Raw genomic sequence first — 27,602 nt, 5'->3', positions numbered from 1 at the left:
AGATCTGATGCTCTCTTCTGGTGTGTCTGAAGACAGCAACAGTGTACTCACATACATAAAATAAATAAATCTGAAGAAGAAGAGGAAGAAGAAGACCTTGTCTTACAACAAAACAGAAATTGACATAGGTCCTCCTAAAAGAGTCTATGAGTGATTTTTTTTTTTTTTCTGGTGACTAATGTCTAGCCAAGGCTGACCTGGAACTCACTCTGTGGTCCAGGTAGGACTCCTGGCCATTCTCTTATCTCTGCCTCTCAAGATCTGAGATTACAGGCAAGAATTGCCAAGCCCTGATTAAAATTCACATCTTTCTTTGAGTGCCCACAGCCTGCTGGGCACTCATCCTTTATATTTCTCACTCACAAATGTTTTTAAGAGGACCTGTGTGGCAATTTCAAATTTACAGTTTTGGAAAGTAAGAGGAAGTAACTGTCCAAATGAATATTCGAGGCTGATTTTGAAGCTTTGCTGTTGGATTCCACTGCCCAGGTGGTTAGTCTAGCTTAGGTTTCAGAAGGTCTCTTAGGTGAATAAATAGAATGGCACCTCATCCAAGTAGAGAGAACCGACTGGGGCTGGTAAAGTAAACTAGTTACGCAGTCAGCTTCCTGGGCTTGATTTGATTCACTTACATATAAATCAGGAACAGCATAGACCCAATTCTTCAGAAGCAGAGACAGGGCAGTCTCTGCTTCTTAGGAAGTTCAAGGCCAGCCTAGGCTACATGAAACTCTGGCTCCAAAACAGACACACAGAATAGGAACAGCATTATCTGTCATAAATTGCTTATGAGAATCGAATGTGATTATGCATGTAAAGCACGATGTTCCAGAGATCCTAGAATATGAGCGATGTTATTATCACTATTGCTTCAGGTGCTGGGAATTAGGTCCAGGGTTCTATCACGGAGCAGCACAACAAATTCCTCTTTTTGTAATAGTTATTCCTCCTCCTGTTCTTCCGCCGCTACAGAAGACATTCCAAAGAGACTACATTTTCCAGCATGCCACATCGCCCTTTGACCTCTGCGAGACTAAAAAGGTGCGCCACCGTACGCCAGGAGCCGGAAAACTCAGACTCCCGGCATGCAGAGCGCGGTCCTCCCTTAGACTCGAGGGGCTGCGGGCGCGTGGTGCTCTGGGAGCTGTAGTCAGCGGCGCGTTGCCCTGACGCCGGCTGGGCCCGGGCGTGGGGGCCTGTGGGAGGTGGCGCGGCCGGGCCCAGCTGCGGGGCGGAGGTGGAGGCGAGGCCTGCGGCTGCGGGGAGCGGCAGGCCGGGAGTGGGCGCGGGAGCCGAGCCGAGCCGAGCCGGAGTGGGCGCCGGAGGCCGGCGCGGCGAGCAGCAACCATGTCGGTGTTCGGAAAGCTGTTCGGGGCTGGAGGGGGTAAGGCGGGCAAGGGCGGCCCGACCCCCCAGGAGGCCATACAGCGGCTTCGGGACACGGAGGAGATGCTAAGCAAGAAGCAGGAGTTCTTGGAGAAGAAGATCGAACAGGAGCTGACGGCTGCCAAGAAACACGGCACCAAAAATAAGCGCGGTGAGGCGACCTGGGCCCCATCAGACTCTCTACTGGCTCTCCTAAGGCTCCCCAGGCCCGGACTCCACTTTGTCTAACTCGTTTCAGAGTCTCTTTCGACTCTGGAACTCTCCGGCTAGACTTCTTTCATTGCCTATCCGAGCCAGGGATCCCTTTCCATCTGACTCCTGGGTCTCCTTGAGCCGGCTCACTTCCATCATAAGACTCACTTCAAACTCTCCCTACCCTGTCAGGCCTCTTCTGACCCAGATCTCACAGCACTTTAACTCCGTGCTCAGTCTGTTCCACTCCATTGTATTCTTTTCTCTTTGGCCTCAGCCATCTTCCCAGCCACTGCCTCCACCCCCACCTTGGTTCATCTCTTTGCCCCACCCTATCATTTATGTGTTTCTTGGTCCACCTCTGCCCTCTCCTGAGCCCTTGGTGGCGTCTGAGCTGCCTTCTGCCTCTGACTTAGGAGTCTTCTTGAAAAGCCTCCTTTCTGGAGAGAAAAGAGAATTGGGGAGTGAGGAGACCCTCTGATCCCTGCTCGCTCTGTTCACTTGTTGAGTGTACTTGAACAAGTTTGAGTTCCACATCCACCAGCTAGGATCTGGCCTCTGTGAGACCTAAGATGTCGATAGCTCTGTGATTTTCAGAGCTTCCGTGTTGTGTTGTAAGCCTAACCCCCTGTGACTCACCACTTCCCTGTTCCTCCTGAACTAGAAATGACGAGGACTCTGCCTCCGTTGGCCCAGGCCTGTTGTTGATTGGTACTTGAAAGCTTCTTTGCTTCCTGTTTCGAGGCTGTCTAGGAAGTACCTTGTAGTTTTCCGAAGTGAGATGAATGTGAAAATGTGTGAATGACTGTACAGAAGGTCAAAATGCTCTGTGTGTTTTTGTCACAGTAATGTGAGCATGAATCATCGAATGACAGTTCTTCCCTTGAGAGTGGGCCAAAGGTGAGAAAAAAGTGTGTGTGTGTGGGGGGGGAGGAGGTTAGAAATCATGCAAACAAGTATTTAACCCAGAAGGTTACCAGCGAAATTTGTTCTGGGATTGTGAATTCTAACGGATTTACCCTCCTGAGAGTGTTTATAATATCCAGTAGATAGTAGGGGCTTAACTAACATGGTAAGCATTTGCTTGATTTTGTCTCATGATAGCCTGTCTTGAGGATGCTCCCTTACCAATATAATAGCAAACATTCTGGAAATCCTGAACACCCAGGGCATCCAGTCTTATTCATAGAGGGATACCAAACAGTGTCCACTTTAAAGAAAAGGTACTAGCTGTGCATGTTCTGAAGGCCTGTGAGCCCAGACTGGGAGATAGAGGCAGGAGGGGCAAGGTCATCCTTGTTTACAGAGCAATTTCAAGGCCAACCTGGCCAGCCAGAGAGGCATTGTCTCAAAAAGAGAGATGGTGTGGACAGGCAGACACTAAATGAAGAAACTAACTGTTTTGGCCATGTTAGTGATGAGCACTAGTGAGAACTAAAAAGCTGGTTCATAGTGAGCAGCAGGGTGCTGGTTTGGTCGGATGGTCAGGGTAACATCTTTGAGAAGTTAAAGTTTGAACTGAGGCCTTTTGAAGGACCCAGCTTGGGGGCTTTTTCTTGGCTGGAAGAATAGCATGGGAATGGCTGGAAAGTTGTCAAGACTGAAGAGGTTGGACGATTTCTGTATCTTTCTCGTGGTTGAGTGGTTGACGGAGAGTGAGGGAAGCCAAGGGAGGGGTGGACCTTGAATGCTAACAGAGTTTGGATTCTAAGTAGATGGAACGATTTTGAAGGGTATTCTGAAGCAAGTCCTAATTATTGGTAAGAGTTTTAAGCACCTGGCTGCTGTCTGGGAAGTTGCAGGCATCAGTGGACTGGACACCAGTTAGAGCTGTGGAGATGGAGAACAGGACTGTGTTCACTAATCAGCCCTTTTCTCTGACAACTGCCTTAATCAGGACCCTCTCTTCACCAGTGGTAATTAGAATCATGGGTTTTGCCAGTCTGCATGTTGGAAGCTTGTTTTTTCACCGTAGAGTAGAGGAGGGGCTCACCGTGCATCCTCTCCCGCCCCACAGACTCTGAGCACATTGTCTGCCGTACAGTAAGAGATCAGTAACTCAAGTCTCTGTCCAAGCTAGCTTAGTTTCTGTGGTCGTGGAGGTGACCGAACTGCCTTTCCAGACGCTGTAGAGAGACAGCTGACACACTGTGGAGAAGTGACTCAGTTGTAAAAAAAAAAAAAATGTTCAAAGTTCTCTGTCTTTTTGAGTTTGCCTGTGAGGACAGGAGCTGCTGCAAGCTTCCCTTCTTTCTATTGCCTTGAGGGCTGATGGTTATATTCTTGTCCTAGGACCTAACCACTTCCTCAGACGGTGCTGTGAGGTTTTACTACCACCACGTGCACACCATTCATTTCCCGACCTACTGCTGGCTGGGACTCTTGAGTGTCAGATGAGAAAACTTTGCCTGTCTTCCTGGGAGATGTCAGGATTGGGAATGTGGGGGTGGGAAGGGCCAGGAGTAATTTTAGAAGTCAGTGGTGAAGTGTGTTTAGACAGTTGAGGTTACAGGGGGAAGTTCTTGTTTGGAGGGGAGGAAGGGAGGGAGGCTCTGCAGTGGAAGGAGATTGAGGTAGGTCATAGAGGGTTTAGTGTGTTCCAGAGCAGCTCAAATGCCTCCCAGCTGGAGTCTGGGACAGGACAGGCTTTAAGTTATCTTGGAGACTGGCTGGTAGCCTTCGGATCTTACTCTGGACATGTTGAAGAGCCTTTGGTGCTTCTTTTATAGTAGAAGATCTTATCTATTTGGGCTTTTAAAGAACATTCCAGAAGCAATATAAGCTAAGCTGTGTAAACTGACCAGGGAGGGTCGGAGGTAGGAATTCAGTAACATAAAGACAGAATCTTAAAGACCCAGGTTTGAGTTGTAGCTTCCTTACTGACTAGCTGTGTGCTTGGGCAGGTTATTCTGTGACTTCCGCTCCTCTATAAGTCCTAGCATCAGCAGTACAGGATCAGGTATGCTGTGCATGCAAAGTTCTTAGCACAAAGCTTGCCATATGGGAAAGGATCAGTACTTGCTTGACATTATCATTACACAGGTACTAGCAGATGGGAATAAAGGCCCAGCACAGACATACGAAAAATGGACAAAGAAATACATATCTAGCCGGGCGGTGGTGGCGCACGCCTTTAATCCCAGCACTTGGGAGGCAGAGGCAGGCAGAGGCCAGCCTGGTCTACAGAGTGAGTTCCAGGACAGTCAGGACTACACAGAGAAACCCTGTCTCGAAAAACCAAAAAAAAAAAAGAAAAAAGAAAAAGGAAAAGAAATACATACTTAAGACCCGAAAAGGAGAGTTAGAAGAGACTTGGTGATTTTTTGGGATTATTGGAGTGAGCAGGACGGAGAGAGGAGGAAGATCATTTCCCGGCTTTTAGCTGGGGCAGCTGGATGTGTGGTGATGCACGGATCAAGTCTGCATGTCATACTAGGATAATCCTTTGAAGTCTGTAAAGTGCTTTCTCATGAGTATTACAGCATCCAGAACGACTATGGCTCCGTGAGGTGGGGTTTTCCAGACATGTTCACAGCTGTATCCCCGGCAGCATCTGGATTACAGTTAATACTCAGTAGGTATTTAGATACGGATGAGTATTGGATGACTAAAACCAGTCTTGGGGCTGGAGAGATGGCTCAGTTGGTAAAGTACCTGCCACACAAGCATGAGGACCTGAGTTCAGATCTCCAGCACCCATGAGAAGGGGTAGCGGTGTATCCAGCCGTGACACAGCTCGGGTGAGGCAGAGACAGGCAGATCCTTTAGTTTAGTGGCCACTCAGCTTTTCTGAATGTTAGAGCTCCAGGTTCAGTGAGTGTGATCCTGTCTCCAAAAATAAAGTGGTTAATAGAAGCTATTCAACTTTGACCATTCAACATTGACCTAGCATTTATATACATGTGCATATATGTGTTCACACAACTATACACAGGTGTGCACAAAAAGTATTTGTTAGGTATATCTATATATCCCAGTGTAGGGGGAGGAAAATGAGGCTTATGAAGTGATGTATCTCAACTCAGAGACTGGTTGACCAGAGACAATATGTGTTCTGTTTACTTCTGTGATTGCCATGGGCATCATCATGGCTGACATTGTCCCTCCACTCAGTACATATGCAAGGTGTATGCAGGGTGTGGGGCTGAGAAGGGAAAAATTGAGTCAGCACCATACTCTACCCATCAGAATATGTATCTGAGTCCAGAAGCTATCTTGGAGGTGTACACATTACAAAGATGGTACACTGCCCCTTGAAAGGACAACATGGAAGCCAGATTGGATTATTTGCGGTGTGTCCCAGGTAGTAGCTCCAGTAAGATGAGGAGAGCAAAATTTGGGTCACATGTTTTTTCCAAGTTCCTTTACCTTTAAGCTATATATTCATTCTTATGTTCTCTGGTCGTAGTCCCCCTGCTCAGAGCTAAGAGTCAGACATGACCAGGATATGGCCCTTGCCATCCAGAAGTTTATCCTCATTTGAGATGGCTGAGGTGAGGATTACCTAAGATATACATGACAGAATGGGACACGTGGCACTTGTCTGATAAAGTTACCACTGATCACATTTGTATTGTTTCATTGTTAACAGGAACCAGCCTCGGGCTAGGCCTATGGACAAGAACTAACTTTTTGAGCACCTGTATAGTCAGTACTCTGTTAGTTTTCTAAGAAAGATGTTCAGATGTCTAAGGGTCTCTTCTCTTGTCCCCTCCCCCTTTTTCCCAACCATCTTAAAGAAATTTATTTACTAATTGTTTATGTGTATGTATGTATACCTTTGTGTGTATATGTGCACCACATGTGTGCATGTGCTCTGGAAGACTGGGAGGGCACTAAATCACTTGGAACTGGAGTTATAGGCAGTTGTAAGCTGCCTAATGTGGGTATTAGGAACCAGGAGGCACCGTTACCACTGAGTTATCTCTCTAGCTTCTTCATTAAAAATTAAATTTTATCATCATCATCATCATCATTATCAGGACACTCATGGCACAGCATATGTGTAAAGACTACCTTTAGGAGTTGTTCTCTGCCGCTACTTTTCTGTGAGTTCTGGAACTCAAACTCTGGTCATCAGGCTTGTGTAGCAAGCCCCATGCCTGCTGAGCCATCTTTTTTTTTTTTAATAATTTTTTTTTATTGTTTGTTGTTGTTGTTGTTTGTTTTGTTTTTTTTTTGAGATGGTTTCTCTGTGTAGCCCTGGCTGTCCTGGAACTCACTCTGTAGACCAGGCTAGCCTCGAACTCTCGAACTCAGAAATCTGCCTGCCTCTGCCTCCCAAGTGCTGGGATTAAAGACGTGTGCCACCACTACCTGGCTGCTGAGCCATCTTGCAGCTCCTTGTTTTATTTTATTTTTTTTTCAGGGTGAGTATAAGCAGTGCAAGGGTGGGCCTTGCTTTGTATAGCCCAGGTTACCCTTGAACTTGTGGCCATTTGCCTCAGCCTCTTGAGTACAGGGACTCTTGAGTTACAGGTGGGCATCACCAGATTTTTAGTTTTTAGTGTGCATGCTTGTGTGCGTGTGTGTGAGCGCTCACATACACACAGACCAAAGGACAGCTTGATAGAGTTGGTTCTCTCCTTCCTCCATGTGAGTAGGGCTGGGGGCTGGGGGATTGAACTTGGAGCCTGAGGCTTCCAGGCAAGTGCTCTCTTACCTTTTGAGCCATCTTACTGGCCCCATTTCTTTTTATGTCATGGAAGCTAATTAAGGAAGCATCTACCTTAGCTCGTTCAGATTTTCTTTTTTCTTACTTTAATAAAGAAGAAAAGAGTTTGTAGAAAGGGCCCTTTTTAGTTACAATTATACAGTGGAGACTGATGGTTACACCCTGTGTACATTTCTTTAGATTCACGGAGGCAAGTCATTTATTGTTAAGTTCTGCTGAGAATGTGTGACCAATGCAGAGGCCAGGAGCGTATGTGAAATCTATCTTCATTAAGTTCTACTCATTGCTCAGACAAAGGTGGCATTCTCACATTTAGTAAAGTCACTCTAGGTCATTAGCATATGGGAAGGCGTCTTACTAAATTAATTGGATAGTGAATGTGGCCTTTTGTCCTTGAAATCACGATATCAGGTTAAAAGCCAAGTATCTTTTTTTTTTGTTGTTGATGTTTTTGAGGCAGGGTTTCTCTGTGTAGCCCTGGCTGTCCTGGAACTCACTCTGTACACCAGGCTGGCCTCGAACTCAGAAATCCGCCTGCCTCTGCCTCCCAAGTGCTGGGATTAAAGGCATGCGCCACCACCGCCCGGCCAGGGTCACAGTATCTTGATAATGAGTCTACCTGCTGGACTGTCCATCCCAGAGGCCCTGGTGGAAAACTTGAAACCCACCCAAGGAACTGAGCAGTGGAATTCCCCTTAGTGACACTTTAGCTTCTTGTTTGAAGACACAGTTTTATTTATTTCTTAAGACAGATGGAGCATCAGAGAGACCCTGTGTTGACTGTTCAAACATACTGGTGTCTTTGATTCAAATGACCAAAATCTCTTTTTCTTAAGAAGATTATGTGCATGTGTGTGCGTACATTTGGATATGTGGAGGCCAGAGGTCAGCTTTGAGTGTCATTCCTCAGGAGCTGTTTACTTGGTGTCATGAGACAGGGTCTTTCACTTGGGCCAGCCAGGCCTGTAAGCCTCAAGGGTACTTCTCTTTCCACCTCTCCAGTGATGGTAGTTACAAATATACTTCCCCACTCCCAGCTTTGCTTCTGATGAGTGCTGGGACTCTTAAGTCAGGTCCTCATGCATGATCTTTCCAGGCAGAGATAGGGGCTGGGGGCTGAGCTCACAAGACAGTTGTCTACCTCTGCCTCCCGAGTGCTGATACTATAGGTGTGTGCCACCATGTACTGTTTATAAAAGAGTGAAAGAGTGGAATATAATGGCCTCTACCTGTAATCCCAGAACTTGGGAGGTGAAGGCAGAAGAGGTTCCCAGCTAGCTTTAGTGAGACTCTATTTTAAAAACAAACAAACAAACAAACAAACAAACATCAGAGAGAATATTCAAAAGCAACTTTAGTGCCCCGTGTGTGTGTGTGTGTGTGTGTGTGTGTGTGTGTGTGTGCGCGCGTGCTAGTACATGTGTTTGGTCCCTGCACTCAGGAGGCTGAAACAGGAGGATTTCCATGAGTTTGAAGCCAGCCTGGGCTATGTAGCTAGTTCCAGACCATCCTGGACTACATAGTAAAGTCCTGTCTTCAAAAAACCAAAACCAACAGCTGCTTTAGGTTAGTCATTGAGGATGGGTGATTGTATAGGTTAGTCATTGAAGATGGGTGATTATATAGGTTAATTGTCGAGCATGGATGATTATATTTGGAAGGGAAATCTGAGCACAGCAAGAGGAAGCAGCAGTCTTAGCTGGGTATGGTACTGGCCAGCTTCTAATGTAGTGTGCTCAAGTCAGCAGGCATTTATTGTGCTCCTTATAAAGGAGGGAGTCAGCATAGTGGTCCAGGTGGACAGTTCCATGTCTGCATGCAGCCTCCCTCTGACCAGCAGTCCCTTGATGTACTCCTCGAGTCTCATTTCCCTTTAAAAGGGGAATGCTGTAGCTTCCTTCACAGGGCTCTTTGTAGAAGTAAATCAGCAATATGCGCTTCCTAGCAGAAGGGCCAGCACTTGGAAGGGATGTGTTTTCTTCCATGGCTTTCCACTCATAGTCTTCAGTAAGGGTGTAAAGATAAAAAGGTTCTGCTGTCTCCCTCCTGTGTGTATTCATAACTGGGCAAGGGCAGTACACTCAGCTACAAGGAATCACGATGAAAGGCGAACCATAGTAAGTATATGGATGAAATCTTAGAGGAAAACAGCAGGAGAGATGAGTCTTCTCTGGGCTTGGCTGGTTCATTTCACCCATTCACCCATCCAGTGCCCAGATTCCCTTTGCAGTATTCCTGTCAAGTGGTTAACCTTCTGTTTGCAGGATTTGTGTTAGGAGCTCTGGCCTGTAGTATGATCTAGTGTGTCTTGGATAACTCTGAATGGGAGATTACGTCTCCTACCTGGCTGAGAGCTGTCTTCCTGCAGGGCCTACATTGTTGGATCAGGTTGGATGGTACTCCTGTAGGGAAGCAGCCTGGGCTGAAGTCACAAAGCTTGGGGTCTAATACCAGACAACTGTGGACTGGAAAACAGGTGCAGGTTTGGCATCCTCGCTCGGGCTGCAGAGGGCAGGTCTGATCTCAGTACCATGGCTGATGGAGAACAGTGGTGTTTATGTTTCAAGTCTGCACTTCTCTAGAACAGACACATATTTCTGTTCCTTCCCTGTTACCCTCTGTGGATGGTCACCCAGTCAGTGGTGGGTGCCACCGAGTATTCCAGCAGAGATCGGAGCAGCATAGCCCAGAGCTTGCAGGGTCATACCATTTGTTTAGGTATTTAGTACAAATTCTTGGGCCAGATAATTCCCTTATCATCAAGCCAGATCTTCCTTCTCTCAATAAACAATTATGTTTGTTTATTTGTATATGTGTTTTTGTGTGTGTACATTCGAGAAAGGGAGAGAGGGAGGGAGGGAGAGAGAATTTACACACACACATACACACACACACACACACACACACACACACACACACACACACCCTGGGACTAGAACTCAGGGGTTGTGTGCTGAGCATATGTTGAGTTAAATTCTTAGCCACTTTCCAGCCCTTTAAGGAGTCTTAGCTGAAGGATTGAAATTGACATAAACACCTGACTGGTTTGACTCTTCTGTAGCTGGAATTCCCAGCTCTACCTCCTCCCTCTTCCTCACAGGCCAAAGGAAAGCTGTACCTCTCTTTGGTTGTGATGTTTAGATCAACAGTTTAGTGATATGAGTTAGCAGTAAAGGTGCTGAGTTTTGGGTCAGAAGACCTGAGTTCACAAGTCTGCCTCTGCCTCTGCCTCTGCCTTTTGGTAATCTGGGATCCTGCCAAAATTTTCTCATCTTTATGAGCATTGACTTCTTCAACTACAAAACTCAGAATACAGTATTTTTATATATTCTTGGTATCCAATATAGTCTATGGGAACATCTGGGAGATTGTTAGAAATGCAGACTTGGAGGTGTCCTTCTTATGTAGTTCATTTGCTGCTTGAAGTTTGCGGTGCACACATGTGCACATTATGGCGCTTGTGTGGAGGTTAGAGGATGGCTTTGGGGAGTCATCTCTCACTCTCCTCATTGGGCCTCGATCTCTGTTTCTGTGCTGCTCTGTGTACTTGCATACTGCAAGCTAGCAGGCTTGTGAGCTTCTGGCTACTGTGTTGTCTTCACCTTTATGAGATTACAGATGTTTACTACCACGTCTGGCTTTTTATGTGAGTCCTAGGGATTGGAACTGAAGTTGCTGGACTTGCATGGCGAGCCTTTGTTTTGTTTTATTTTATTTTATTTTTTTTTGGTTTTTCAAGACAGGGTTTCTCTGTGTAGCCCTGGCTGTCCTGGAACTCACTCTGTACACCAGGCTGGCCTCGAACTCAGAAATCTGCCTGCCTCTGCCTCCCAAGTGCTGGGACTAAAAGGCGTGCGCCACCACTGCCCGGCCACGGCGAGCACTTCTTACTCATGATCTATCTTGCTTGCTTTGTGGGGTTTTTGTTGTTGTTGTTTGATTTTGAGGCAGAGTCTCACTTAGTAGCATAGGCTGACCTTGAATTGGAAATTCTCCTTCCTTAGTCTCCCCAGTCCTGGGATTACTGATTTGTGCCATCAAGTCTGGAAAGCTTAAGGGGTTTCAAAACCAATTTGTGTATCCTACATCTTGGGGCACTTTGATGTTGCCATTTCCTTTTGAGATTGCACTCTTGCTGCTCAGCTGACCTGAACGCCTGGTCTTTGCTTCTGCTTCCCACACGCTAGGACTACAGGCATGTATCACCATGCCCAGTGATATTCCAAATCTTTTTGGTCTGAATACTTCATAGCTAGACATTTGTGTTTAATTTCAAGAGTCCTGTCTATTTTAAGTACTAACAACCGACTCTCATACCTTATGTATGTTAGCCAAGTACCCCACCCCTGAGCTACACTACACCCTTAGCCCTGTTTGGTTTTGAACTCTTGGTCTTTCTGCCTCTGTTTCTGGGGTGTTGGGATGACATACACCTGGTTTATGGGCGATGAGGATCAAACCCAGGGCCTTGTACATTACCCAAGCACTCTGCATGCCTAATCAACCCAAAAGGTCTTGTCTTTCTTCCTTCTTTCCTTCCTTCCTTTCCTCCCTTCAGTGCTACGCATTAAACTCAGTGTCTCAGATGGTAGGTGATTGATTCCTTTGAGGAACTACATCTCTAACCTTATCAGCTCTTTAAAATAGGGTTTCACTTAATTGTCTAGGCTATGCTTAAAGTTGTGATCCTCCTGCCTCAGACTCCCTGGGATTATAGGTCTGCACCATCAGGTTCTGTTCAGGTGTTCATTAAAAAGAAAGCAGCCAGTTCTAAAAAGAAAGTAGCCCAGAATTGGCTCCATCCCTATACTTGATGGATAAGCATGTTTTAGTTGGAGAGGTGTGTTAGATACTATCTTAGTTGCTAGGTAGATTGCAGGCAACAGTAGGTCACGTGGCTCCTGAGGAACTCAAAGTCTCCTTGAAGTGATAAACAGAAAGCCAGGGAGCAGTATGTTCTGTTCTAGAAGCATCTTCAGAAGTCTTGGTATACAGGGGTAGGAGCTAGATGGGAGGGGAGAAACCATCTAATTTATGTTTTATTAAATAGATATGGAGACTGATGGGATTTTAGTCAGAAAGGAACATTTAAATTTTTGAATTATCTTTGAATTAATAGAATTTTTATATATACTTTTAAAAGCCTATTTTTATTTTATATTTATGTCTGGATATTTTTATTGCATATACGTCTGTGCATGTGTGTAGTGCCCATGGAGGCTAGAAGAGGCTGTTAGATCTTCTAGAACCAGAGTTTCAGATGGTTATGAGCTGTTATATGGGTAGCAGAAACTGAACCTAGGTCCTCTGCAATTACTGGATCATCTCTCCAGCCCCAGTAGAAAAAATTTTTTTTAGACAGACAGACAGACAGACAGACAGACAGACAGACATGGTGGCTGGAGAGATGGCTCCACGGTTAAGAGCACTGATTGTTCTTCCAGAGGTCCTGAATTCAGTTCCCAGCAACCACATGGTGGTTCATAACCATCTATAATGGGGTCTGATCCCCTCTTCTGGAGTGTCCAAAGAGAGAACAGTGTACTTGTATACATAAAATAAATAAGTAATTCTTTAAAAAAAAAAAGACATAGATGTGTGTCCTGTGCTTTTTAAAAGCTGTGTCTTCATCAGATGCTCCAGTGATAGATGATGTAAGGATGGATCGATGTTTAACTCTGTTTAGTAATAAAAAATTAACATTGGGATCTATTTTAAGGCATTGCTTGTTCTAATGGTGAATTTACTTTTTTAATTCAGTTAGATCAATTAATAACAGTTTTTTTGCATCCTGCAAAAGGAAGTAGGATTTAAGACCCTAGGAATGGATTCTTTACTCTCTGTGTAAGCAAGAACTGTGGATTCTTTGTGATTCTAATAAGATCCAATAGTTGTAAACACAAAAACAGGACTTGTCTCTGTGTGGCCCTGCTGCTTTTCCCTTTTCAGACCCAGTGACTGAGGGGCTCTTTAGACAAAGCTACCTGACAGATGTTTGCTTGAGATTTCCCTACTAAAGTGAGACATTTCATCATCTTGATGTCCCAGGACTCATAGGACTTGGGGATAATGACTTGGGCAAGGCTGCCATTTAAAAACAAAAACAAAAACCAGACCAACAACATTGCTCTCTCTCTGTGTGTGCGTGCGCACATGCGTGTGCATGTGTGCGCCTGCCTGTCTGCCTGCCTGCCTGGTTGCTACTTGTGTGCTTGTGTGTGGGTACCTCTAGAGGCTAGAAGAGATACCTTGGAGCAGGAGTTACAGGCAATTGTGATCTACCTGATATAGGTGCTAGGGACTAAATTTGGGTCCTCTGTTAGAGCAGAAAGTGTTCCTAACCATTAAACATCTCTCCAGCCCCAAGGCTGACATTTAAAAGCTAAATGGTTGCTAATTTATTTCCTTTCTTCCCCTCCCCCCCCCCCCCCCCCCCCCCTTTTTTTTTTTTTTTTGAAATCGGTTTTTATTTTTATTTTTTTCCTTTTCTTTTTATACAGTGTCTCTCTACATAAAGTCCTACTAGAACTTACTATGTAGACCAGGCTGGCCTCTGCCTCTGGAGTACTAGGATTCTTTTTTTTTTTTTTTTTTTTTAAAGGAGACAATGGCTTTCATAACATTTTCCTACATATACATAATATCATACATCTACATAATATACATTACACAATGTCATACATATAATGTATTTTATTTGTTTATTTTATGTATGTGAGTACACTGTAGCTGTATCCAGACACACCAGAAGAGGGCATCAGATCCCATTACAGGTAGTTGTGAGCCACCATGTGGTTGCTGGGAATTGAACTCAGGACCTCTGGAAGAGCAGTCAGTGCTCTTAACCTCTGAGCCATCTCTCCAGCCCCAGTACTAGGATTCTTAATTTTTTTCTCAAGTGGATCCTTTGACTCTGGAGCATTTCTCCCATTAGAATTTGCATACAAGTAGCACATTGGCACTGATTGAGTGGCAAGTCTGGAGTTTGACGGTCTGGGCATCAAGTTACAATGCTGATTCTGTGGCCACGTCTTAGGAAGGAGTTCTTATCTGCCGGCCTGCTGTTCAGTTTGTTGCTCCTAGAGAAAACAGCTTGTGCTTTGCAGATTTGATCACTGTTTTGGTCTTTTCAACAACCCCATACATTGCACAGTGTCTCCCATTTTAGAGATGAGAAAGCTGAGACTTGGATTATATAAACTACTGCTACTGACTCAGGGCTGCCTGGCTTGGGCATTCTGAAGTAGACTGCATCACAGAGGCTCTGGTATCTTTGATGTTTTCATAAGACTAGAACTTTATCTCCTTGAACACTCAAATTATCAATATAATTGGGAATGAATTTTTTATAATAGTCCCTTCACAGCGTCAGCACCTACAGGCAATACTGGGTTTTATAGCATCCAAAGTATTGTCATATATGTAAAGTAAATAGAACAGATCAAACCCAGGGTATTGAGCCCAGAGCCTTGCACATGCTAGGCAAATGCTGTACTACTGAGCCATCAGGGTGTGATTTTTATTTTATCTGTCTGTCTATTTATATCTATTTGTTGGGACGGAGTCTCACTGTATAATATCACTCGGGTGGCTTGAAACTGCCATGTATATCAGGCTAGCCTTGAACTCACAGATACCTGCTTGCCTCTGCCTCCTGAGTACTGGGATTAAAGCTACACACCATTATGCCCAGCCTAGGTTGTGATTTTTAGCCTGATTATGCAGAAGAAGAAGAAACTGTCTCAGGCAATGCTCTTAATCACTGAGCTGTCTCTCTAGCCCCAGCTGGGACCCTTTAAAAAGTTGGATGACCCATTTCTAAATTAAAAATTAAAATGATCAGGAATAGCCAAGTGATAATAGTTGTACTTTTAGTACTGATAGATACTAAATAAATGCAGGTACAGAGTTTCCCAGCCAGTACCCAGTGAACATCCCTTGGAATGTATCTGACCTAACAGTGGGGAGTGGGCAGGCAGATGCTTGTATAAAGGTGACTCAGTTATCAGTGTAGGCAGTGATTGTGAGCACAGTGAGATCAGTGGAGTCCTGACTGAACCAACCCTGTGGGCTTAAGTAATTTGTACCCAGAGACTGGAGAGCACAGTGGGCCTGAAACCATGAACTGTCTCCACACTTGAAATGGAAATCTCTACACTCTGGAATACAAAGTCAGCAGGCTACCCAAGAGTCCTCAGTGCAGCTCTTTCAGCTGCTGTACACTAGGGTGTTTGTGATGAAAGAAGAGGCCTTTGGCTGGAAATAGGCTTCAAGTTCCTAGCATTAGTTGGTAAATGGTATACAAATCTAAAAGGGGTTTGAAATAATGGCCTTGAACTTGAGAATATGATTCTAGGGCTGCTCATCTCAAAACACTCAGCTTCTCTGACAAGAACCATTATTCTTAGTTCAGAGGTAAGAAGCAGAGAGGCCAGGCCACACAAATCATCCCAGAAAAAGAGCCAGCCATTACTAGGACAGGGGCTCCTGGATGGCATCCCAGGGTGGGCTGTTTGTTTCTGTTAGATGATGATGGCAAAGAAAAGAGGCTGGCAGTTTAAAGTTCCACCCAGCTCTGCAAACATTTTGAGCACACTGTGAAACTGTCTGCACGGGGCCATCTGGGACCCAGTTGTTATTCTCTAGAAGCGTCCAGCTATCTCTCAAATAAGGCACACTCCCATTGGCATTCAGTCACAGTCAGAGTATGGCAGGAGAAGGACTTCAAACTGGGAATCAGACGATTCCAGGGAGTATGTGTTTGTGGGGTGTTTCTGAGCTGGGTGTTGGTAGATGTATGGGGTGTAAAAGAATGAAAGAGTAGGACCATTCCAGGTAGAGATAGATGTGGAAGCAGAGTGCAGAGATTAGCATGTGCCCGCCATCTGTTCCCTGGGAGATGTCTGGAGGGTGATGAGAGTTATGGCCTGGAAAGGCAGGCCACAATCTGCCTCAGAAAGTTCTAGATGCTAAGTCAGAGAACCTGAATTGTGTTGGATTTGTGTCCTGTACATACTGAAGGCACTTTCTATACCCAGAGAGTGTGTGGGGACCACAGTTACCTCTCAGTAGCTTTTTATCCATCATCGCCTGTGAGGATAGCTAGGCTGGGAGCTGCTTGCTTTCTTGTAAGGGAAGTCCCAGCCATTTACATTTTCTCGTGACTTTGCCCTGGTTTTGTGCCCAGCACATTCTGGGCAGTTGAACAGAGGCAGAGTAGCTTTTCCCCCTTCTCTGAAGCTATTTCAGGTGACATGGCAAAGTAAGCAGGCTAATCCTTGCTGCTTAAACTGCCTTGATGCACCCTCATTAGCCAGCAGGCTCATGGCTTCCTGGTATGTTGTATAGCTCACTTTCAGCTACCTGGCTTATCCAGTTCATTGTGATCTTCAGAATTATTTAATTATGGGCTCAGAAATCACTTAGTGGTTTGGTTTGGTGGTGGTGGTGATAGTGGTGGTTGTTTTTTTTCCCAAAATAGTTTTTCTCTGTATAGCCCTAGCTGTCCTGGAACTCTGTAGACCAGGCTGGCCTCGAACTCAAGAGATCTACTAGCTTCTGCCTCCTGAGCACAGGGATTATAGGTGTGCACCACCACCAGTGAATCACTTAGTGTTTAAGGGCATTTGGTGGTGTTCAAGTTAATCCAAACCTAGTTCCCAGTACTTGGTAGCTCACAATCTCCTGTAACTTCAGCACACACACACACACACACACACACACACACACACAAATAAAAATAGTAAAAATAAAGCCAGGTGTTCTGGTGTACGCCTTTAATCTCAACACTTGAGAAGTAGAGGCAGGCAGATCGGTGATTTTGAAGCCAGCCTGATTTACATAGGAAGTTCTAGGGCAGCCAGGGTACATGGATAAATCCTGTCACTAAATAAGTAAGTAAATTAAAAAAAAAAAAAAAAGAATGGACCTGGGGTAGTGGCTGATGACGCCTTTAATTCCAACAGGGCAGGTGGAGCTCTGAGTTTGAGGCTAGTCTGGTCTATAGAGCAAGTACCAGGACAGGACAGCCATGGCTATATGGAGAAACCTTGTCTCAAAGAAACAAACAAACAAACAAAAAGTATATATATTATTTTGCATGTGTGTTCTTGTCTACATGTGTATATTTAACTGTGCGGATTGTGTGTGTGCCTGGCGGTCATGGAGGCCAACAGGTGTTGGATCCTCTGGAATTGGTGTTACAGGTGGGTGTGAGCCGCTGTGTGGGTGCTGGGAACTGAGTCTGCATCTTCTGCAGGAGCAACAAGTACACTTAACCATTAAGCCATCCTTCTAACCCTTTAAAAATTACTTAATTTTTCTTGTACCTTTATTTTTGATCCAAGTCAAGGTAGTTGCTTCTCTTAGATGAAATAACCTCTATTTCTGAAACTCTACATTTCCAATTCACTACAGACTTTTATCTCATTCACAAAAATGTCTGGGAACCTAGCTTTCTATGTTTCCAGCCCCTGAGTACTTCCTGTATCGCTCACTGAGGTCAGAGCCTTGGAGCCTCAAGTTACTGTGCCTCAGGTTCTGATTCTAATACTGGGTATCTTTGGGCAAGTGCCTTCTCACCGTGGGGCCTTTATTTTCTCAATAAAGGAAGATAAATTAAATGAGTGCTGAGGCTCCTTCATGCTCTACCATTCTCAGACTCAGCAAGAGCCACATTAGTGTAACCTCCAGAGAGCCAGGATTTGCTCCTAGCTGTTTGGCCTTGTGAAAAGATGAAGTAACTCAGCCTCCATTCTGTCGGCTGACAGTTGAGTCAGTACAGCCCTGCACATTGGAAAGTCGAGGGCAGCCACAGGCTGTTTTGTAGCAGGTGCTGAGCCTCTTCCATTTTGATTCTCTGATTTAAAGGCTAGAGCTGTTCCCCTGAGCCTGGATCCAGGCAACAGCACAGATTTGGGAGGGCATTTCCCCTGGCTCCCAAGCTTTTTTTTGAATCTGTAACAGGCTAGCCATTTGGTAAATCAAACACAGATTTTCATTTGGTCTGAGCAGCCTCAGGTCTTACTGAACAGAAAGCCAACAGTGATGAGTTTAGCGCTATGGATGCATCTCTTGACAGGATTTTACTTTTTCACTGACCCACCTGTGAGCTCAGCAGGTATAGAGGATTTGTCTCCTGTGTACGGATAACAGAAAAAGGGACCAGTTGTTAGAGATTTCCCTGCCTTGGATGTTTCTAATGAAATACTCTAATATAGAGTGGTGATGAGACACCACCTCTACTGGGGATGTTGGGGAGAGACTCGGGCTTTTCTCCAAAAGCCTTGGTGTTCGGTGTAAGTCCTAGCCACCACCATGAGCAGCTAAGCCTCTTAATATGGAAAACGTTTACCCTCTGCTTCTAAATTAGGATCCTAAAACCTCAAGTCCCAACTAGTGCCCGTTCTAGCAGCTCTCTTTATCAACCTGAACAGTACATTCTTGTCTTCTAAGATGGTTTGGAAAGTCAGAGAACTCGAACTCTTCTTGTCATACCCCAGGATATCCCAGGCCTAAGAGGCTTGGTGACTTGTTAACAGTGACAGCTCACTGCAGACACACTAGCAATGGAACCCACGGTGCCTCTTGTTGTTCCAGTGAGTTCTTCTGCCTGGGTGTTTTCTGACAGACAGACTAGCACTGTGTTCCCTACCCTGCCAGGATTGTTTTCAAATTAAAGTTGCTGCAGAAAGCCAGCTAACAGAAGAGATGCAATGAACAGTTGCTATTTGGGGGTTTGTTTTCTTTGGAGTTGTAAGTGGCTGTGGATGGGTTGGTGGACTGGCACAGCCTGGGTGGAGGACCACACACCCAGGGGCTGCTGCTGTTCCATCTCTACCTTGGGACAAGGCTGAGGAGGCACTGGCTTTCCCTCTGGCACACGCCCTCCCGTGCAGAGGGTCAGACGAACTCTCCCTTCTAACTCTTTTTTTTTTTTTTTTTTTTGGTTTTTGTTTTTTTCGAGACAGGGTTTCTCTGTGTAGCCCTGGCTGTCCTGGAACTCACTCTGTAGACCAGGCTGGCTTCGAACTCAGAAATCCACCTGCCTCTTCTAACTCTTGATTGGGAGGATTTAGAGACCTAAGAAAAAAGTTGGCATAGCGTATATAGTAGTTTTCTTTTTTTTTTTTTTTTGTTTTGTTTTGTTTTTCGAGACAGGGTTTCTCTGTATAGCCCGGGCTGTCCTGGAACTCACTCTGTAGACCAGGCTGGCCTCGAACTCAGAAATCCGCCTGCCTCTGCCTCCCGAGTGCTGGGATTAAAGGCGTGCGCCACCACCGCCCGGCGTAGTAGTTTTCTTTTTTAATTTTTAAAAATGATCATTTTTTTTAAATTTCATGTGCATTTGGTATTTTGCCAGCATGTGTGTTTGTATGAGGGCCGTGGATCTCCTGGAACTGGAGTTACCAGACAGTTATGAGCTGCCATGTGGGTGCTGTGAATTTGAACCATCTCATCTTTCCAACCGTGTGCGTGTGTGTTTGTGCTAGTGTTATAATGAAAATGTACATTATTTATAGTAAAGCAGATGAAACCGAAGAGTAGACTCTTTCCCCCCTTTAAGCTGTCTTGACCTCCTAGCCAGCCACTTAGGACACGGGAGGAGATCCACAGGTGTTTCTTACACTCTTGCAGTGCAGGCTGCTAGGTGTTGTAGGGAGCTCAGAAATGATTAATGCTGTTGTCTTAGACTTCTAGCCTGTGGGTTGTGACTACAGTCCAATGGAGGAATCCAGAAGGGCTGAGAGGTTCTACATGAAGGGTTGGTTACCTCTTGTTGTGAGTTAAGTTAGGAATTTATGTAGACATGGGTATTATCCCCCCTTACAACCCCCTGCCCCAAGTCCTTTCATTATTTGTAGATACTTTCCCACTTCAGCCTCTTTCAGCTGGTTCTTTTTCCCCTTAGATAAAATAATAATATTTTTTTTACAGGTATGAGTACTTTACCTGCATGTACGTCTGTGCACCACGTGCATGTGGTGCCCGTGGAGGCCAAAAGAGGGCTTTGCAGTCCCTGAAGTCAGTGCTCTGAGTCACTGAGCCATTTCTTTGGCCTGCCAGCTGGTTCTTTGCACTCTGGTGCTCTATGAAGTGCAGGCTCTGTCTCAGGGCTGTGTTGTTTCTCCACCTTGCCTTCCTCTGGCAAGTCGGCGGGCACAACAGCATTCAGCCCCTCTTCTCTCGGCCCCAGGCTCCCAGACGCTGACTTCTCTCTCTAGGTCTTCAGACTGTGAGACCGCTTATCTGAGATAATTTTGGTTTGAATGTCTCTGCTTTCTTTCGATACTTTAAAACAAAGTTTTCTTTTTTCTTAAGTGAAAAAAAGACCCAAGAGCAACTTGGGCCAGAAGATCCAGTTTTTTGAAATACAGTGGAAGTTTTAACTGCTGACAGGGTATATGGCTTTGTGGTCAGTGGGAGTAAAGAAGGCAACTAGATTTCCTGGTGACCCATGTTTTAAAAGGCTCCTGAGGTGGAGTCAGTGCGGGAGGCAGCAGCCTGGGCTGCCCGAAAACTGCCACCTTATCTAGGCACACATGTAGGCGGTAGATAGAGAAGACGGGTAATGGCTCCATCTGGCTGAACGTTACTCAGGTTCTAATGAGTCCCCAACTCTTAGAAATAAAAAGACCAAGTAGCCATTCCATTTTACAGACAAGAGAACTAAGACTTGTGGCCAGAGCCAGATTTCAAGTCATGAATTGGGAGAGAGTGGTACCGAGGAGTGGGGTGGATAACATGGCAGGTGTATCCCTTCTGTCTTAGTCAGGGTTTTACTGCTGTGAACAGACACTGAGACCAAGGCAACTCTTATAAAAACAACATTTAATTGGGGCTGGCTTACAGATTCAGAGGTTCAGTCCATTATCATAAGGGCAGGAGCATAGCAGTGTCCAGGCAGGCATGGTGCAGCAGGAGCTGAGAGTTCTGCATCTTCTTCCAAAGGCAAACAGGGAGCCTAGCTTCCAGGAAGCTAGGAAGAGGGTCTTAAAACTCATGCCCACAGTGACACACCTTCTTCAAGGCTACACCTCCAAATAGTGCCACTCTGTGGGCCAAACATACACAAACCACTACACCTCTACTTCCAGAATTTGGAGTCAGGAATAGCCAAGTGCTGAGGCTGTAGGGCAGGCAAGGACGACTGTCAGTTATCTGAGAGGCAGGCTCAGGGAGCCATGGCCATACCATCTGAAATGAAAGATTACAAATGGCTGGAGGATGTTCATGGCTCGTCTGTCGACTGAGCCTCATCTCCAGCCACTGGCTGTGTTTTAGTTGTGGTTAAAATGTATATAACACAGAAGATAAAACTCGTCGTTTTAGCAGGTAGTAAGTGTTCAGCTCTGTGACATAAAGTACACTTACACTGTTAAACTGCTGTTTCCTCTTTTTATTTTTATTTTCTAAAACTTGTTATGTGTTTGGCATTTTGCCTGCATGTATGTCTGTGAGGGTGTCAAGTCCTCTAGAACTGGAGTTACAGATAATTGTGAACTGCTGTATGGGTTCTGGGAATTGGACTTGGGTCAATTGGAAGTACAGTCAGTGCTTTTAACTGCAGAGCCATCTCTCCAATTCCTGTGTTTACTTTTTTTTTTTAATTTTGAAATTTTTACTTTATTTTACTTTTACATATATGAATACTTTGCCTTCTTGTGCACATGTGTGCCATGTGCATGTCTGGTGCCCAGGCAGGCCAAAAGAGGGCGTTAGCTCCTCTGGGACTGTCATTACAGATGGATGTCAGGCACCATGTAGATGCTGAGAATTGAACCCGTGTCTGTTGGAAGAGCAGCCAGTGATCTAGAAAGCTGAGCCATCTCTCTAGTCCCTCTGTTTATTAAGTAAAACTGTTCTTATGTTTGATGCCTTCCTGTTTTTAAGATGAGTTGCTTCTCAAAATGGGACGCAGTAGTGAAAGGTTCTGGAGTTAGAGGAACTGAGCTGGAGTTTAGGCACCATCACTGGCTAAGTGCAATTGTTTTGGTTTTCCCTTGACATAGGGGCTCATTACCCCAGGCAGACTTGGAACTTCCCGAGGATGGCCTTGAATCAAGAGAGCCTTCTGGTCGGGCGGTGGTGGTGCACACCTTTAATCCCAGCACTTGGGAGGCAGAGGCAGGCGGATTTCTGAGTTCGAGGCCAGCCTGGTCTACAGAGTGAGTTCCAGAACAGCCCGGGCTACACAGAGAAACCCTGGCTCGGAAAAAAACAAAAAAAAAAACAAAACCAAAAAACAACAACAAAAAAGAGAGTCTTCTGCTTCCACCTCCTGAGTATGGGGACTGCAAGCAGAGGCACTGCTACTCTTGTTACAGGTACTGGCATTGGTTACTCCACAGCAAAAGGGTTTACTGACTCGCATGGCTGTGAGAAAGGGCAAGGTGGGGCTGGGCTCTCTTCTGCCAGTTACCACCATTCTCTTGACTCCCTTGTAAGTCTAGTCATTGTCTAGCTGGCCAGTATGGTTTATAGTTTTGTTCCTGGAAATTCCTCCTACCTCTTAATCTCCCATCGCAGTTAGAAAACTCAAAGAGGATTCTGATTGGGTGCTAGATTCATGTGTTCATGACTAGCCAATCACTACAAACCGAAGCTTGTGAGGTCTGTGGATAACAGGCCTACCCCACCCTGTGATAGGGAAGCGGTCTGATTGCAGACTGGGCCGTTAAGGGCTTTAAGCTCGTAGGAAACTGTTGTCCATCTCATCTCTCCTGTTTCCAGATCTGGCATATTGCCCTGCTCAGGTTTTCCCTCCTAGCTCAAGCAGGGCGTGTAGGGAAGGCAGGAGGCCCTGGTTCTGCTCCTAGGCCCCCTCCTTCAGTGGTTACCAGTCCGGATCTGCGCTTCCAGCCCAGGGCTTCAACTTCCTATGCATGAGTGTATGTCTCTGAGCACTTGCTGTGTACCAGGGACCCTGAGGAAGTGGGACATTGCCTGCCCCTCAGTGTACATATTCTAGTTAAGCTGTATGCAGAATAAAAGGAAGACAAGCATCAGGACTCTGAGGTTTTGCCCTATTTTTGTATGGACCAAGCAAGCACAGGCTGCCTTCCCAGGAGAAAGTCCCCACCCCATCCCCAGCCCCCTGCTTCGCCTGCAGCCATTTGGACAGGGGACTGTGTCTGTGCTTTCCCTGTGACTGGGTGACTCGGATGGACGAGCTAGCTTGAGATCTTGCTTCACTCTTCTAACAGTTGTACACACCGGAAGCCTTTTTTGCTGACATTCCGCTGTCCTTACTTCCACACAAGCGTTCCCAGCCCCCAGCGCTCGCTCGGTTGTTAGCTCAGTTTCCAGGGTGCTCGCGCTCATGCTTGCTCAGGCAGAGGGGGGCTTCTGTTGGCATGGATTCAGCTGGAAGCAGAGAAAGAGAAGCCAGTTGGAAGAGAAACAGTACATCCCAGCCTGGGAACGGAAACCATGGGCCGGTAGTTTGTTTCTGTCCCAGTCCAGGCTAGTCACCCAGGATAAGGGCATTTAGCCCAGGCCTGACTTGTAAGAAGAGCGGGTGCTTGCTGGCTTCTTTCTTTCCTGTCTTTTATGTCTTTTACGGTTTTCTCTTTTCTTTCTTTTCTTTTCTCTCCTTCCTTCCTTCCTTTTTTGAGAGAGAGAGAGAGAGAGAGAGAGAGAGAGAGAGAGAGAGAGAGAGAGAGAAAGAGAAAGAAAGAGTGAGTTTCTCTGTGTAGCCCTGGCTATCCTAGAATTTACTCTGTAGACCAGGCTGGCCTTGAACTCACAGAGCTCCATCTGGCCCTGCCTTCCAAGTACTGGGATTAAAGTTGTGTGCCACCTGGCCCAGCCACCACACTCTTTTTAAAAGCATTTTCTTAGCCTTGCCTTGCTGTGGTGGTGTTTGATCACTGCAGTTGGAACCAAGATAACAATTACTTTAAATTCTCTTACTTATAACTTGTTTTCTGTGAGGAATTTGTGTCGTAATTATGTTTGTTTTTTCTTTTGGCTGCTTTAAAGTTTTTTTTTTTTTTTTTTTTTGCTTATCTCTGTTTTGAGCACCAGTTTTTTTTTTTTCTTTTTTTTAATTTTTTTTTTTTTAGAGACAGGGTTTCTCTGTATAGCCTTGGCTGTCCTGGAACTCACTCTGTAGACCAGGCTGGCCTCGAACTCAGAAATCCACCTGCCTCTGCCTCCCAAGTGCTGGGATTAAAGGTGTGCCGCCACCACTGCACGGCAAGCACTTTTATTTTTTTATGCTTTGAGATAGGGGTGTGTGTGTGGGCGTGTGTGTATACATTATTTTTTGAAAGTTTTTTTCACCTAGTACCAGGTTTGTTCCTTTTCAGCTAGTTTTTGCTGTTGTGTGTTCATGTTTACCAGTCTCTCCCTGCAGTAGGAATCCTCTTGTAGACCTGTCTAATAATTTAAATCTCTAGTAGCTCAGTTTGATTACGAAGTACCTTCTGTGACTGTAATATTTGAACATAGAGCATAGGTAAACCTGGTTGTTGTTGTTGTTGTTGAGACAGAGTCTTGTTGTCTAAAGTGTTTACTGGCCTGATACTTAATGATATAGCACAGTCTACTTAAACTTGAAGCAATCCTGTCTCAGCTTCTCAAGTGCTAAGATTATAGGTATGACTGGGTTGTAACAGTTATAATTATCTTAGTGTCCTGGCTGTGGTTGTGGATATCCTTGGTTGTTAGGGTGATTGCCTCAAATGTAGGAAGGCTGGGTTATTACCTCAGAATTATATATTACTTCAGAATTATATAAACTAGATATAGTGGTTCTGCCCGTAATCCACCTGTATCCTAGTATACAGAAGGTAGCTGCAGGAAGAGCAGAAGTTCAAGGTCATCCTTAGTTATCTGATGAGTTTGAGGGTAGCCTGGGGTATCTAAGACCCCAGGCTGGAGAGATGGCTCAGTGATCAAGAGCACTTTGGCATAGGACCCAGGTTCGATTCTCAGCACCCATATGGCAGCTCACACCTGTCTGTAACTGTAATTCTAAGGGATCTGGTGCTCTTCTGACCTTTGCAGGCTCCTGCATGCACGGGTGCACATACACAGACAAACACACATTTAAGTATATACATAAATACATAAAAATAAAACAAATAAATAACAAAAAATAAAAAAAAACCCACTCTCAAAACAAAAGTGTCTTCCAGTTCTTGTGTCTGTGCTTATGCTAGATTACTTTGTAATTTGCTAAGGTATTTCTGTATATTATGGTTATTACCCCAACTTTTGTACATAATCAGAAACTTTTGGTTGACTGGTAAGTGTAAACTTTTCCTTGTTCGATACTATATTTCTGTATTCCTGTAGAAGTTTTTTCTTGGGAACTGTTTGTCCTTTTAAAGTCTGTTGGGAATGGCTGAGCAAATGCCAGCACTCAGGAGTCTGAGGTGTAAGGCTTGTGAGTGTGGCTAGCCTGAACTCCATGTTGAGGGCTTATCTTAAAAACCCCACAGTGGGTGTTTGTATGGCTGTAATATAACCCAGCACTTGGGTTACGCAGAAGGGGAGCTCAAGGTAGTTCTGGGCTACTTGAGAACCCCTTAAACTTGAAAAGAAATGGCTAGGGATGGGGGTATAGTTTGGTGCTAGAACATGTATGAGGTACTGGGTTCAGTTACTAGTACATGGAGGAGAAAAAAAAGAGCAAAGAAAGCTGTGGCAGGGGAAAAAAGAAAGCTCTCGGGGGAGGGGTTCAGAGAGGTCGGCAGTGCTGGAAGTGTGAGTGAGAAGTCCAGGAGGGATCTGTCTCACCTCGCTCCTTCCAGTGTCAACTGTGGCCAGCACTAAATCTGTGTGCTGACTTCCTCTGCCCAGCTGGAGTCTGATCTTTTCCAGACACAGGTTGTGAAACCAGTCAAGACGAGAGGCTGCTAATACCTCACATGTGATTATGTGACATAATCAGGAAGTAGTGTGTGAGTGTTAACTACATTTCAGGATGATACACATTTATCAGGAGAGTTTTATCTTTGTGTTTGTTTTAGTTAGTGGAAATCTCAGAACTTTGTGAGCTCCTATATCGCTTAAGTTGGAGGAAGACTCAGGGAGAGAATATCTGTTCTCCACTCCCATGCCTTTCCTGGGGAGGCGAGGCCTTGAGATGGGGGGTCCTACTTGTGACATATTTTGGTGATGGCACAGTCGGAGCCAGATGCCACTTACAGGACCACAGGGTGTGTTGCAGGTGCTCTCGGGAGCCAAGTGTCCCTCAGAGATCAGAGAGCGTTGTGTTTTCCATTCAGAACATTGTACCTAGATTCTTCCTGTGTGTTACCTTTAATGCTGTGACCTCTAGCAAGGTCTTGAGCTTGTTTTCAGTTGTACATAGCCTTAACTGCCTGAAGGCAGGCTGTTTCCTCCAGAGGTAAGCGACTGTTCAGAATTGTCAGGGAGCGGATGGGCTGTCGTGAACTGGAAGGTACATGCCTCTTTTAAAGCTGGGCATGGATAGTGCCCACCTGTAACCCCAGGGTTTAGAGGACTCTGAGGCAAGGGGGATCGAGAATTCAAGGCCAGAAACTTAGTTTCTGTAGTGAGGCCGTGCCGAAAAATAATCAGTGATAGATGGAAAAGTAACTGCTGGCTGCTGCTTCGCTCTAACAGACTGGTGCCAGGCTGCAGAGTGGGCTCCATGTTGCTAGATATTTAGATTTGCAGAGGGAGTGCCAAATGTGAATTTTGGGGTAAAATACATAAATGTAAATTTACTTATTAAGACCTTTTGTCTGTTTTTTATTTTATTTTTTTAAGACAGGGTCTCATGTAAGTTAGCTGATGCTAAGCCTCCCGTGTAGCTGAGGGTGACCTTGAACTTCTGGTCTTTACTGCTCCTACCTCCCAAGTTCGGAGATTACAGGTGTGAGTTGCATAGCAAGCATTTGTCTGTTTATTTTTATGAATTTGTTTTTCTTCCTTGAGGTTAGGTCTCACTTTTGAAGTTCACACTGGCCTTCAAGTCAAAATCTTTCTTCCTCAGACTTAAGAGTGCTGGGAGAACCGCCTTGTAGCACTGCATCTGGCTCTGACACATTTTAATTAAGGCCTGGAATAGCCAAGACCTGTTCGTGGGCTGTACAGGTTCTCAGTTTAAACGTCTGAACGTTGTTGTTTAAGTGGAATTCAGTGTGGCTGGTAAAGGAAAGGACCTTGGCTTTAGGTAGAGTCTCAACAGTCAGGGATAGGCTACTTTCTTTCCTAAGATCTTAGCTCTCTGTCCTGTCCAGAGTTATCACCAAGGCTACTTCTTGGTTGCCAATGTCTAGGAAGTGAACTCCCTTTGGGTCAGGTATATGTGGCTCAGTGGAGAGCACTTGACTAGCACATACATGTCCCCAAACTCAAGAACAATAACAAA

General features: G+C 45.3%; 1 protein-coding gene across 1 annotated transcript in view; it reads left to right on the top strand.

The window, feature by feature from the left end:
• Positions 1-1,207: 1,207 nt before the first annotated feature.
• Chmp4b (charged multivesicular body protein 4B) overlaps positions 1,208-27,602 on the top strand; it is a 40,196-nt gene continuing 13,801 nt past the window's right edge. The window contains exon 1 of the mRNA XM_028775279.1: positions 1,208-1,537. Within this exon, the coding sequence (XP_028631112.1) occupies positions 1,348-1,537 (190 nt within the window). The 5' untranslated portion in view covers positions 1,208-1,347. The remainder of the gene's footprint in view (positions 1,538-27,602) is intronic.

Source organism: Grammomys surdaster, unplaced genomic scaffold, assembly GCF_004785775.1.
Source record: "Grammomys surdaster isolate TR1022 unplaced genomic scaffold, NIH_TR_1.0 254, whole genome shotgun sequence".
NCBI lineage: Eukaryota > Metazoa > Chordata > Mammalia > Rodentia > Muridae > Grammomys > Grammomys surdaster.
Note: the sequence above shows the minus strand (reverse complement) of the source record. Positions and strands in the feature narration are given on the sequence as shown.